Raw genomic sequence first — 14238 nt, 5'->3', positions numbered from 1 at the left:
AAGGAGGGATGGTTAATATTAACCATTTTACCAAAGTAAGTCACAATTCCGGAAAGAGGAGATCTTATTACTAGACGGTGTTCAGTGATAAATATGTGGTACATGTATACATCTCCATAAGTCAAGGTTAGGAAGCCGTGTGTCAAATTAACAAATAGTGTGATTAATGCGATGGCGATGACACGTGCGTATATTGAATTATAATCCATGACGGGGTGGTGCACTTCAATCTGGATGTTATCTGTCAAGCTTGCCCACTTAATTGACAATCTTATATTACATCCTCCGTGAACAAAATAATGCCATTACATTTGTATTTGTGAATGTCAGTGTAAAAGATGTCAAGTGTATGGTCGTTGTTATTGTCGTCAGTTCTGTTAACCAATTGACAGACACTGAATTGACTACTTTGTAAATCTGGTACGTTGTTGCCAATTAAGTATCACTACATACTTTTAACACGGGATGCATGAATTTAAATAATCCTATGGCAAATAATATTGCCTTTACTTCCAGTTATTATGTTACACTGACTCTGAGGCCACATATTCTTAATTACATGATTCCGTATAGGATAAGATAAGTTTTCGTATATTTCGAATCTTTATAAGGTCATTGTCGTGTCATCTCCCGGTAAATAAATACTTTCCTCGTCACAGCTGTTTATTATTCACTGATATATATACGTACATCTATTTTAGCAGTCCACAGACGCAGCGCTTCCATGCTACTGATGAACCACCAACTTCGCAACCAAACACTGTTATCGTTTTGAACGATGTTAATTATAAGACCATGTTTCGCATGCGCGCGCATACCATTTTGAGATATTGAGCGTCTGGGTGTATCAATCGACGTCACAAAATACAATTCCCTTCTATCGAATATCAGCAAAATTACACATATTTCTGCATTCCAGTCTAGCTACGTCCGGGAAATGGTCTATCCCCTTCAACATCAAAAGGACGTCAAGGAGCTTACATTGCTAGGCTATATCACAGAGGGAATGTGACGGGAATAAAGAAATGGTGTATGGCAATCGCGAGTTCGTCTCACTTGGTTACACGCATTGAAGCCAACTGTTTATATCTCATGTATTTAACCAGACCAAATAGCACTTCTACATGACTTTATTAAAATATCTTTTAAAACATGATTGTATGTCCCCATGTAGGTTCAACATAATTTCTGCTGGTTTAATCTATTTCTAAAAAAACTGCCAACAAAAGCCGTGTTATTTGCGTCGTAGGGGGCGTATTATTGTACCTAACACTCAATGTATTAAGTCGTTTTAGGCATACACTGTGTTGGTATTCTCGGGGGCGGAGCTACGTCACGGACGTTCTACGTTGCTAAGACGCGCACCATTGTACCACGTATTTCTATGGGCTTTGTGCGCGCTGCTGTGGAACGCCGGTGGAGCCGGTGAAAACTCGAGAAAACAACACAAACTCAACTTTGAAGTAATCCCAAACAACCAAATTCATATATGTTACACACGTAGGGCTAATCTTGTTACACTGTTCAGGGGACTCTCAACAACCATCGCAAAGTATCGTTTTCTGCGAGTTTTTGGTCTTTGTTTTCACCGCGAGGGTTGCCAGGCGGTAGAAAATGCCCGGATGTCCGCCCTCGAGGATATATAAACAAACGTGACATATGAATATGTATGCTCCAGTCAGCGTGATCAACTCATTATTTATACTATATCACAGCTTGCTCTGGCATAGACCTTACAATAAAGAGATAGGAACTTTGAAACACTAATGTGCGACTGTTGGTTGGTTTTGTAATTATTCAAACTAATTATTTGTTATTATTCAAACAAATTGCTAATAAATAAATATTCATAGTTTAAGATGCATACAAAATACAACGCATTCCTTGGTTATTTGTCAAAATTGAATTTGTTTTATTTTAAATACCTTTTCTTTGAAAATTGTAAGTTCAAAAACAACCAAAACAATCATATCCAGATGTACATATATTGCTTCTATAAAACGATTTCTAGCCTTGCGAGAATAATAATAACCTTCGATAAATATAGTCTGTATAAAAATTACGCTAATGACATCATATAAACTACTTATCGACAGTCTATTATGTATTACGAAATTTTCCTCAAAACTTGGGAAAAAACATTAGTGTGTACTAGTATGTTACCAGTACCGTATATCAAATACACTATATATATAAATGTATACTGCCACATTATATTTAAAAAAGTTTTTTATGCCACCCTCATGCATGTCACGATCACTTAGTCGACAAAACAGCCTACAAAACCGGGTCTGCTGTGTCGAAATTAAATGTAAAATAAGGCGCCAAAAATAGCGTCGTTTAAATCACTAATATGTTCAAGGGATGAATAGATGAGTAAATCCCAGGAATGCCACGTTGTCGGATACTACTGTCCATTATGCGAACACATCCATTGTTCATTTGAAACATGATCCTAGCTTTCAAAAAATACTGTAACTTAACATTAATATAAGTGTAAAACAAGCAAGATTATTTGTACGAGATATACACTGTATTACACGGGAAATTCAATTTTAGTCCAGGTGTGATTCTATTCTTTAGTTGTTATGTGTATTCTTATTTTCTCACGTTTTGCTTAAACATGTCTATATGCTATTGAAAAGGTGACATAGTTAGGACTACGATTACCAAATTACTTTTACAAACTGCAATCCGAGGTTATATAATCCTCGTAGGCGATTACCCATAATGCACATGGGGAAAAAATTGGGATTTACTAATAGTAGTTAAAATGTTTTTCGTCGAACATATTGTTAGGATAACAATCACACTTGAGCTAACATCGACGCATCGTTCGTGTGTGCACATTATGGCTGAGATTACCAATGACAGTGATGGTAAAATATCCACAAAAACATCATTTAGGAAAAGACAATATCAAATACAAGCCCATAATCAGATGTGACAATGGCAAGGTTAGGTAAACTATCAAAATATAGGTTCTTCTTTCCTTCAATATCTCGTCGATGAATGATAGCTTGTGACCACATTGACTTCGGCCATCCAATAAATGTTTCAGCACCTTGGCAAGCAAAAAAAATAACAAATAATTAGCCCACGACGAAAGAGGTGTGCATTTTAACAAGGACACTGAGAGTTTACTTAGTTTTATTTCTATAAATTACAACTTAACGCGATTTTCTCAAGACTCGACAGGATGAAATGGATGTATAAATGGAATACATCGAACCTAACACTCTGTATTCTAGTACATACATTTGATAGAAAATGACCACTCACCATGACAGAGTTCTTCTTCCAGAAGTTCCTTCATTTGGGCGTCCTCCATTGGATCTGGAAATCGTATGTTCAGGTCATCTTGGGTGAAAATACGTCGTTTTGCTTGGATGTTTTCATTCAAATATCGTATGATTTCCTGGAAATGAAATTTACGTGTACACGGTAGTATGATATTTATGTATAACATATGGCTTGATAAGTGCATCCATTATATTGTATGAAGACTTTTATATATCATTTTTTTTCTATTTCAAATCAATCAAAACTAAAATGAACTATATGTATGTATTATAAGCATGATACAGTGTCGAACGAATAAAGTGTGCTAATGTTCTATTAGAACTAGTAATTGAATATTGAATTTGAGATTAAAGACTACAAATATAAACACATTAATTTGCAACTGATATCCAATTACGAAAATAGTTCTATATATACTGTCACAGACAACATTCGGTGTTAGCCAAGAGTACGACTTGCAAATAAGCAAAACCACTAAGAGTTTCACATCTGTGAGTCAAACAATAAAACTGATTGTATTTTAGTGTATGTATTTGTTTTCATCAAAGTAGAACATGGCAATGAAAAGAAAAAATTTAAATATTGAAGATACTGCAAAGTATGCACGAAGACAGTACAGCGTCAGTATCCACCAACGCGCAGCGCAGGTCGATGCAACCGCATACTGTCTAAGTGCTTATGACGTTACTGGGTATTTCACCATAACGCCATAAGTTACAGCGTGCCGTAATTATGCGGTATTGCACTGGGTATTTTCATCCTACCATATAAGGAAATGCGATAATTAGAAAAATATGGAACGATTACGCGCGTAGGCGTCCTCTAATAATAACAAACAAACATGGCTGCCCCCCCCCCCCCCCAGTGTTTGAGAGGACACAACACAAAGAAGTTCGCTAAATCTGATCTAAACGATTTCGGCATTCCCATGATGTATTCATTGCAGGAACAGATGTATAATAATCAGGTTATTACGAGGATACTGCAAAAGATGCACTCGGACAGTGCGTGGTTGCATTGGCCTCGGCTGCGCGTCGGTCCATACTTCGCTGTACTGTCTTCGTGCATACTTTGCAATATCCTCGTAATAACCTCATAAAACTATGATTATGTGAATCGGGACCAACTCCCCAACTTTCGATGCCATTTCCATCTTATACCGTTGTGAGAGTAGAACCGTGATAGTTTGTCTTACCTCAGAACCTATGGGATGGGCAACATATACACATTGTATTTTAGACTGTTTCATGACATCGGCTACAGTCTCGGCTATCATTCGTGTAACTTCGGCGACTTTGTCCTTCAACGAGTCGCATGTGGCCGAGTGCTCAGAATTTTCGGTGCACCTATAAATAAACTTATTACTATCAACATCTCCTGTTCAGGATGTACGTTCATGGGTGGCTCCTGAATAGACGTTGATAAATTGCCATTTCCACGCAATGTTGACACAAAACAAAAGTGAAATTGCAAATCGGGGAGAAAAGATGCAAATATCGATTGTACAATTTTAGCTTACAAATAAGATTTATTTTCATGCTTGTTAAAAATGCAAAATGGGCAAAAAGCGTTTTTTTTTATTGTTTTTGCATGGCGGATTATGTTCTATCACGAAATAAAAATATTGACTTTTAATATGCCAATTATACTGTTACATGATAATTATCTAGACCTTTCGACATTTTTAATACAGTGCTGTAATGTATTAGAATTTAACAATTTCCATAGTACATAACATCTAAAATGTATCTTTCTTAATAAAGCTCTAATAAAAAAATTCAAAATAAAAAAGGCACTGTCTTTACATCGCAATGTAAACAACAACGCAGTGTACGTAGAAAAATGAAAAAAAATAAAGGAAAACATGTTCTCATCCATATTTGAATATATGATTATTCGTAGAAGGTTTATATCACAAAACGGGTTAATCACGCATATACACCAAAACATGCACAATAATGTACAAGGAATTGTCAAACAGATGTGACCACAGAATAAGTAACACTGTCCGTAATCCATAAAATATATACTAACAACGTTTAAACGGATTATCCATGGAACTGACATGACAATTTGCACTTCTCTGAGATATTATAAAACAATCATTCAGAAAGTTTGAATTTAAAGATGATTCAGGAAACAATAATAATGGAAAATAACATGGTCAATATCATCTCATTACTCTTACCATTCCTTCGTTTTATTTCGCCAATGCATAGCGAGGTACGTGTCGGTAGGACAGAACTTCTTGATGGTGTTGTTAACTGATTCCACCATGTCTTGCATGATTTTCGCTCTCACAAAATATTCGTCTATATTTTTTGCATCGCTGTTTGGTAGCATCTTCTCTCGATATCCTTCTGGATCGAAGAAGACCACACACTTCATATCTGGTTTCGAGTTTATCAGATTCAAACTTTTTTCCGGAGTTTCGGGAAGATCTGATTTACTAGGCAGTTGTATTCCAAATACGTCATTATAAATTTGTCTCGTATTTTCGTAATTTTCCACATTCCGGTCCGTCCAATAAACAACGTCTATTTTAGAGCTACCACAGTCGCGACGGAAGTTATGAAATGCTGCGTTCGGTACCAATTGACGAAGTTTGTCCGAGTCAAACGTTTTATTCCACGCTGTCGTTGTCCTCTGTCCGTCGTCTTCCAGAGCAACAAACGGTGCCCGTACGATGGTCCTGTTATATTTCATGGCAAATGCGGCACCGTCTTTGAAGCCCGAATACTGCAAATGACGGAAACGTGTCGAGTTCTCGGGAAACACAGCGAGAACGTACGGCGGCACCGTTTCGTTAGATGGTGTCGTCTTCTTTGGTACGCTGTTCCAGGTGTTGTTTTTATTGATGGCCATTAAATACATTTGTCTAATCTCTTTCTGTGTCAGTTCAGATATCTATTGACAAAATAAGAAAGGTGTGAGATAAATCATCATTTGCAAAAGACTAATCCTACAAAACATGTGTAGAATGTAGAATACCAGGGGCGTGCGTCGTATGACGCCTGCGGTCAAATTCCCGTCTGAATTGGCTCAAAAGAAACTATGTGCTCTGAATCGTTGATTAATTTTCTAATCTAAATATCAACTCAAAGCATCTTCACCAACGGGGTACCCCCCCCCCCGAAATACCCTTCCCCATATCAGGTCGTCACGGTGACAGGTAGTATGTGTGAAATCAGAACCATAATCTATCTGGAGGGGGAAAAATAATGTATATTGCATATGTCGTCTTTGATTCGAGTGCAACTTGTAACAGTATAATGATCAAGTCCCGCGGAAGGTAGGTGTTAGTTGTAGTATTTTATTCTGAAAATGACAGATACACGGTATTGAATAAAGAGTTGCTCTTTGAGCGTCGGTCGGGGGTACCTACTCAACCCAAGTATGGATCTCGTGGCTTCTTTAAGAAGATCAATAATGTGACGTCGCCGTGACACTCGAAACAAGTTAATGCGATTTGCTAGAACGTTATCACTTACATGATGACATTAGACGCATGAAAGTGCATGAATATGTGAATATATTCTAGGCATGTGCAATACATCGGAATGTTGCACTGGGTGTTAAGAATGTAATATTGCAAGGGAAAGTTAACACATACTGACAGAAAACTGAAAATGTAATTATCCTGTCGTATGCCGGCGACTCATCGGAAGGGTGACAAACTATTCTAAAAACAAGCTAAACGTGTTCTTTTGCGTCATCGTTACTGCTTGTCTCACATAAACGTACCTTTGTCGTATTAACCACGTGTTCTGGTGTTAATTTTCTTGTGAATGGGCTGGGAGTTGTTACGTTCAAATCTTCCTGTTGGAAAAACAGTAATTTTATACCAAAATACAGATAATGTTGTGTTACATGCGTAGTATAATGTACTGGACTAAATCCGACTGCGTTCCTCACTAGTTACTAAGTTTGTTTAAAACGAAACGAACTTCTCTATAGTGTGTCGGTTGTGTGGACTGATTTCAATGACAGTGTTCATATTTATAGATTTTGTTTTTGATGGTATACTTTCGATGATAATGTTGAGTGCTACTTAAAACCAAAGGCATATTTCTATGAATAGAGTCTATGGTGTATTCATTTGATGTCTAAGTCCGTCTGATCTGATTTGCTGTTATAGAAACACGTTAATAATTGCCATTTCCTATTTAAAATTATTTTAAATTAGTAATAAATGTATGACTCAAAATTGTTAATAAAAGTACATTATGGACAGCAAAACACAGTAGCTTGAAAGAATATATATGTGATATGTTCTTTTGATCATTATAATATAATGCCAATCATAGCGACGACGGTTGCTATGGGCGCAGTGGCGGATCCAGAGGGGGGGCAGGGGGCCATGGTCCCCTCCAAACGCATGAAAATGCATCTGGATTACGCATAGCATCGTCCGAATCGCACGGTCCCGTGTATTCGACCTATAGGCCTGGGACCCCCCCCCCCAATACATTTTGCTGGATCTGCCCCTGTATGGACACATCAGATTGGGTTTAAACGCTATTCTGATAATTTGCCGCGTGCGAACCCAACCGATTGTAATTACTACTGAATGGCTGCTGTTATCATTGATATCCGTAATCTTGACATATGGAATTCGCAAAATAACCGTTGATAAATGCAAACCATCACGCTCAGTTACCACCTTAGTTTGACAATTCTGGCCATGAAATCATATAACATTATTAATGTTAACGAATGATATATTGAAGATAATATTTGGTAATCGTAGTCCTAAATAACTATTAAAAATAGCTAGACGTTTCGAGCAATGGCTCTTTATCGATAGCATAGGAGCAATGCTATCGATAAAGAGCCATTGCTCGAAACGTCTAGCTATTTTTAATAGTTATTTAGGACTACGATTACCAAATATTATCTTCAATATATCATACTTATCAGTCCGAGTAGCGTTTATTCATTTATAAACTACTATAATGTTAACGAAGGTGTCTGAGATTGGTTTAATGTGTGGAATATGATGAGCCATTACTGTGTGTTTGACTAGTGGCACTTTAGAGGGCAGTGTTCATGTCAGTCATCTAAATGTATAACTGTATACTGTATGTGTATGGGTTGACATTAGATATTAGACTGGAATTATAGAGTTTGTTTATAAACTGCAACGTAAACGATCCAGTGTTTTTATCCTGGAACACCAATGAAAAGGGAATATTGTATTTCTTTATCACAAAACAGAGATATCTTGCAAAGTTTCTCGCTTCCAAAACAAAACTGTCAAATTGTAACACACTCAAGTTACGTTACCTATGGACGTGGTTTCGATTAATTTATAATTTAGGAACTAAAAATGGCGGTCAAATCCCTGAGTAGGTTTATACGGTTATGAATGTAATTAGTATACAGAACAGTGTGACTTGATTACTTTTGAGGCTCATGGAGCTAAATTAACAGAGAAGGTATTCTATGAAATAAATTCCACTTCATTTTATCATTAATGATAACTTGAAAGTTACAGTATACCTAAGCGGTAACTATAGTACCTTTATGTGTGGTATTTACGTGAGTTAATCATTCATTGGGGTGTATTTATTGGCAATTTAAGATTTGTTATGCTAGAAGGCCAGTTTTAAAGTGCATTATTATTTATACAGCTGGGACATGTTATTGTGCGTTCGTGTTACAGATCTACACAAATCAATTCCATGGATATTGAATATTTATCTATGTTTTGTTCAGACAACGTGTGTTTATTTATTTGTTAGGGGTTAACATGTACTTATTTCGTTCTTTTTTTAATCATGAATACAATTTATTTATGACAGAATGGTTTACGTGCTTTTTAATACGGTAACATCCCGTGGCACGTCAGCAATCATTTATATCAATTGAGAATTCATGAAATGAATACTATACATATCAATTTGACCATACGTCAATTTCTGTTTTTGATGGACGTTTCGGCTGTATTTTTTTTTTTTTTTTTTGCGGGGGTGCAGTATATTATATTAATTATGTTCAGTATGTAAATTGCATAATTAATAAGGTTGTTTGATATATTATTTAGTCAGTTGATTGTTTCTGTTTTAAATATTTGAATTTTTAAATGTGGATCATCAAACTACTTAAAAACTACAAAATGAGTAATTTTTAATTAACACTCATAATTGTGGCATTTAGCAAGAAATACAAAGTCACATATTTCTGTTCTATAACTTAAGGGAACTAAATTTAAATTTATCAGGCGATTCTTATACTCCATATCGTAGGGGTACTCTAGCATATATTCTCTAGCCCTCTTTTGAATGCTTTCTAATCAGAGAAAAGAAGGAATATTTATTTATTTATTTATTTATTTATTTATTTATTTATTTATTTATTTATTTATTTATTTATTTATTTATTTATTTATTTATTTATTTATTTATTTATTTATTTATTTATTTATTTATTTATTTATTTATTTATTTATTTATTTATTTATTTATTTATTTATTTATTTATTTATTTATTTATTTATTTATTTATTTATTTATGACTGACTGACTGACTGACTGACTGACTGACTGACTGACTGACTGACTGACTAACCCTAGCATATTTAGATGTGTTTTAGGTATCATAGTTAGCCTGGAATTTGGTAAGAAAATCAGTTGTGAAATGTTATCATGGTTGCGGTTAAATATGCTAAACATGGGTGATCTCAGATGACATCAATGTCACTTGTCTGGTGTAGACCTTATGTTTCAAACAAAATCTATTCGATTATGACTCATTATGAATGGTATATGTCAGCTGTAACATATGGAGCAGGATGTGCTCACTCTATTCGATTCAACTGACACCACCACGTGTATTCCATGGGGTCATATATGGTTCGACTATGTATGTAATGGTGTCCTTGTTTGATTGTTTGTCAGACAATAAGAACTGTGCAATCCATCAAGACGTTTTACACGTTTCAGTACATTCAGTACATTACATTGGTCCAACCGATATGTTTTGTTTTTTTTATTTTATTTTTAGCAAACTGAATTGAAAAACAAAGTAGAGGGGGAAATGGGATTGTTGAACTTGGTGTGTTTTTTATGAGAAGCCTTGGCCCGCAAGATTATTTTGTCATAATGATTCAGTTATTTTCCGCAGGTTATGGCCATTTATAAATCTTTCGTATTTTGTACTTTATTTTGTTTTGTTTTGTTTTGTTTTGTTTTGTTTTGAGTACTGTAGAATTTGGTTGAATAATAGACAACACACGGGGATTATCTATGATGAGCTTTCGGCCGAAGCGAACAATTTTAGAATTGGTAAATTTTTCCAAAAACAATAACAAGATTCGGGTGCGTGTGACAATCAACTGTTCTACAATTATCAATACTTTAAAATTGCTGTACTAAATCCACAACAATATGGGCACCTGCAACCTATTAAAAACGGTATCTAAGTCATACATTATGTAGGCTCAAATGCACACCACACTAAAGCTGATTTGATTGGCTGAACTTGTGAGAATATCGTTAATGAACCTACAACTGACCAATAAATTGTACATACACAAAACCGATATTTTAGGTAACATGAAACACAGGATTCGAACTAACGATCACATCATTCGTTTCGCTACTGCAGGCAGACGGACAACCTACTACGCTACACACTCGTCAAAAAAGTTCGAAATGTTGTATAGTGAACAGCGCCCGACAGCAATTAGATGGTAATGCACAAGTCGCATCTTGGGTATCACAAATAAAGTATATACATGTAGTCAAGGTTCCAATGAACTCTGCTTGGTTACCATTGATCAAGGGCACGTGTGTATCTGTCGACCATGCAGAAGCAACCACTAATTCGAATTAATAAATTGTATATGAAAACAGACAAATATTAAAACATAGAACACATGATTCACGATCACAGTCCACGTCTCACCACAGCAGGCAATTACATGTAGAGGAATATTAGAAACTGTGAAGTCACTATTTTGAATACTGACAATTCTGTCACTCTTACAACGTGAAAGTTATGGAGAGCTGTACATTGTAAGATTCTAATTCATTGTATTCCATTTGCTTATTCGTTGTTACCTTCGCATGACTCTAGCATAATTATAACGATTTATAAACAAACATGTATTATGTATTCTAACAGTCCAGTGTTTCTATGTCCTAGTCTGTGTCTCTAATACGACGTATACATATATACGGATTTATGAATAACAAGCACAGATGTTGAGCACTGATATATCTTCCATATAAAGACAAAGCTGTTACAGTTGTAACAGAGGTCATATAAAAATAACGCACAACCGTGTGTGTTTTTCATTGTGTAAGTGAAATAACGCCAATTGATATCGGAGACGTATTATCACAGTTTGAAGTCCCTTAAACGTGGTTCAGACCAGAGGCGGTGGCACGAAATTGTGCATGGGGAGGCGAGATCTGCTCATATACCTTGCGCCAAAGGCGCGACCTTAGTATGTGGTCCGGGGCATGCTTCTCCTTAAAAGTTTTGAAATATAGACCCTCTGAAACGCTATTTCCTGCGTTTTGATGGGCGAATTTTGCTGACACAAAGGATTTAAGCTTGATTTTGGCGGTGTCCCTATGCCGCCGCCACTGGTTCAGACAATCTTACTGTGTACGTATACACGAATATGATTCTACATATGTATACAGGTCAACTCTGTAGACTATTAATTAATAAACAAAAAAATTATGAAATTAAGCAAAATATCTATATTCAGTTATTCATATTGACCTTGGACGACAATGGTCGCCGAGATATCGTTGAACGCATTCTATCCCGTCATCACGTCTTTTGTTTTTATTTTACTATGAATCATCCTCCACAAGCTCTTTCATATTAGCGTGTTTTATTGAAATTTATAAAACATTTCTAAAATATTTACCCCGGGAGACCGATGCACTACATTAAAATCCAAAGAAGACGGTTCCCATTGGCTATGTGAGCCGTTAGGGTTATTTTATTCAATAAATGGCCGCCGCACTGCCATGCACAGAATGCATTTGCTGAGAACATGTTTTATTCAACTTGACATTTTCACAAACCTCCACATGAAAACTAGTATAATGTCTTCATACAATTCATAATTTCATAATTACTTATGTAGTGACAATGTGTATTTTATGAATTAGTTATTATTACTTAATTAACTAACTAATAGTTGTTGTTGTTGTTTTCTCACTTTGTATTCACTTTACGTATTGTAATTGAAAATACTAGGTCCTTCTGTCTATGGTGGAGGTGGTGGCGCCCCCCCCCACTCAGGATCCATAGGGGGCCGCATGCGCGTTCCCATTTTCTCGGGAAAGAGGGTACTTTTTGACGATCTGTCTTGGGAACATTTTCCCGAGAAAATCGTAGAAAAGGGGGTATTTTTTGCTTGTTTTCCCGAGATTCTCAAAATAGGGGGTGTTTTTCAAAACACTTCCCGAGATATACAAAAAAGGGGGGTTTAAAAGGAGTTCTAGACTGAAAAGTTCCCTAGATAGGGGGTGAAATTCATCGGAAAAGCCCGTGAAAGGAGGGGTTAAATTTTCTTCTTTTCCCTAGATAGGGGGGGGGGGTCAAAAAAATGAGGGAACAAGCATAGGCCCCCCTAAATATAGGGAGTGGGGGCGGATATCATGTATAAACAAAAATATAACGAATAACAACAGTATATCCAGATTTCAAGATTGTACCCATGTGTTTCCCAAACTAGCAGTCGTATTGGAGCATAACACTATGGGGTTAATCTTAAAACATAACATCATTGCTTTCACGGTAAACATGTCTGGTTACCCAAGACTTGTTCGAGACTTGAAATTAAATTGATACAATCTATCAACTAAAAAAGAATCCACAAAAGTCGCGGTTCAGGAAAATTATTTCATTGGTTAGTGATTGTGTGAATGTGTACAGGACTGCATTATTTTATACGTACCAGCAATTCGGTGCGCATGCGCATTGACCATTAAATTGAATGAATACTATTTCATGCACAATTAAATCATCCAAATTCAAGATTAATCACAATTTTGTCTACATTTGGTGCAATGTCGAATAATTTATAGAAAAAAATTGGTTTTCGGTTTTAATTTGGAAATACAAACACACAAACACAAACATTGCTGCGACCGCTATTATAACACATTGCGCATTAAGCCACTTTATTATGGTTAAATAAAGTTATGTTGCATCATGGGATATGTGATATATTTTGTTCAATATGTCGTCTGCAATGTTGATATTTTACTAAGCTTAGATGCCGAAAGTGAAATCATTTTCTATTTCACATTCATAACAGAGAATCGTATATGTTGACCACACAGAGAGAGAGAAAATATAATATTAAATTAAACGCCGTTAGGTGACGTGTTTTTGGTCGAATAATTTTATCGTAGCGTTATTGTCACAGCTTTGTACTATGAAGTGGTGTTTTATTGCAAGCTGTGAGCTCGGTATAACCTACAATGCCGGTGTACGATGGTACTGATTTTTCCTTCTTCGTGTCACTAACCTGGATGCAATTTAAATTTTATACTTTCGCTAATTTTCAATACCTTTTTGATTTCGTTCGTCTATTGAATGGTGGGTACATGCTTGTGGGTATATGAGCTAAGATAATTCAATGTCACCGCCACTGTAGTCACGTATGTGATTTATATAGAATATATTTCGTGTGTATTTTGATGGCCGGTGATTGTGGTGATGTGAACACATCATTCAGTAAAACTAACGGCCTTACCTTTCTCGCATGTGATGTACTCCGTCTCACGGGTCCCATGTATATTAAATAAATTAACCAAATTAATATGGCGGCAACCAGTCGTCTAAAACCCAGACGTGGGTTCATTGCCATTCGGCTAAACATGCTGCACTTGGTCCTTGGCGGAGTTTTGTTATCCGGAATAGAGGCCGCGGACCAGCGCTGCCTTGCACTGTGTGTTGAGA

General features: G+C 36.1%; 1 protein-coding gene across 2 annotated transcripts; it reads right to left on the bottom strand.

Moving 5' to 3' along the window:
* Positions 1-1888: 1888 nt before the first annotated feature.
* Positions 1889-14238, bottom strand: LOC100378799 (uncharacterized). 2 transcript variants are annotated; one of them, XM_006812087.3, is made up of 6 exons: positions 14033-14238; positions 7048-7122; positions 5492-6210; positions 4499-4649; positions 3283-3418; positions 1889-3064 (listed from the first exon to the last, which is right to left on the bottom strand). In XM_006812087.3, the coding sequence occupies exons 1-6, from the start codon at positions 14156-14158 to the stop codon at positions 2904-2906; spliced, it is 1368 nt and encodes a 455-aa protein (XP_006812150.3). In that variant the 5' UTR covers positions 14159-14238; the 3' UTR covers positions 1889-2903. The 2 variants fall into 2 exon arrangements, with proteins under 2 accessions (XP_006812150.3, XP_085356982.1); XM_085500856.1 differs by lacking the exon at positions 7048-7122.

This window comes from Saccoglossus kowalevskii, chromosome 1, assembly GCF_978046115.1.
Source record: "Saccoglossus kowalevskii chromosome 1, keSacKowa6.1, whole genome shotgun sequence".
In the NCBI taxonomy this organism is placed as follows: Eukaryota; Metazoa; Hemichordata; class Enteropneusta; family Harrimaniidae; genus Saccoglossus; species Saccoglossus kowalevskii.
Note: the sequence above shows the minus strand (reverse complement) of the source record. Positions and strands in the feature narration are given on the sequence as shown.

Excerpts from the sequence above, each read along its gene's own strand:
- LOC100378799 (XM_006812087.3), bottom strand. The coding sequence starts at position 14,158 with ATGTTTAGCCGAATGGCAATGAACCCACGTCTGGGTTTTAGACGACTG. Across the intron at positions 7,123-14,032 it reads GTACATCACATGCGAGAAAG|GAAGATTTGAACGTAACAAC; the intron begins GTAAGGCCGTTA and ends TTTTTCCAACAG. Across the intron at positions 3,419-4,498 it reads CCCATCCCATAGGTTCTGAG|GAAATCATACGATATTTGAA; the intron begins GTAAGACAAACT and ends TTTCATTTCCAG.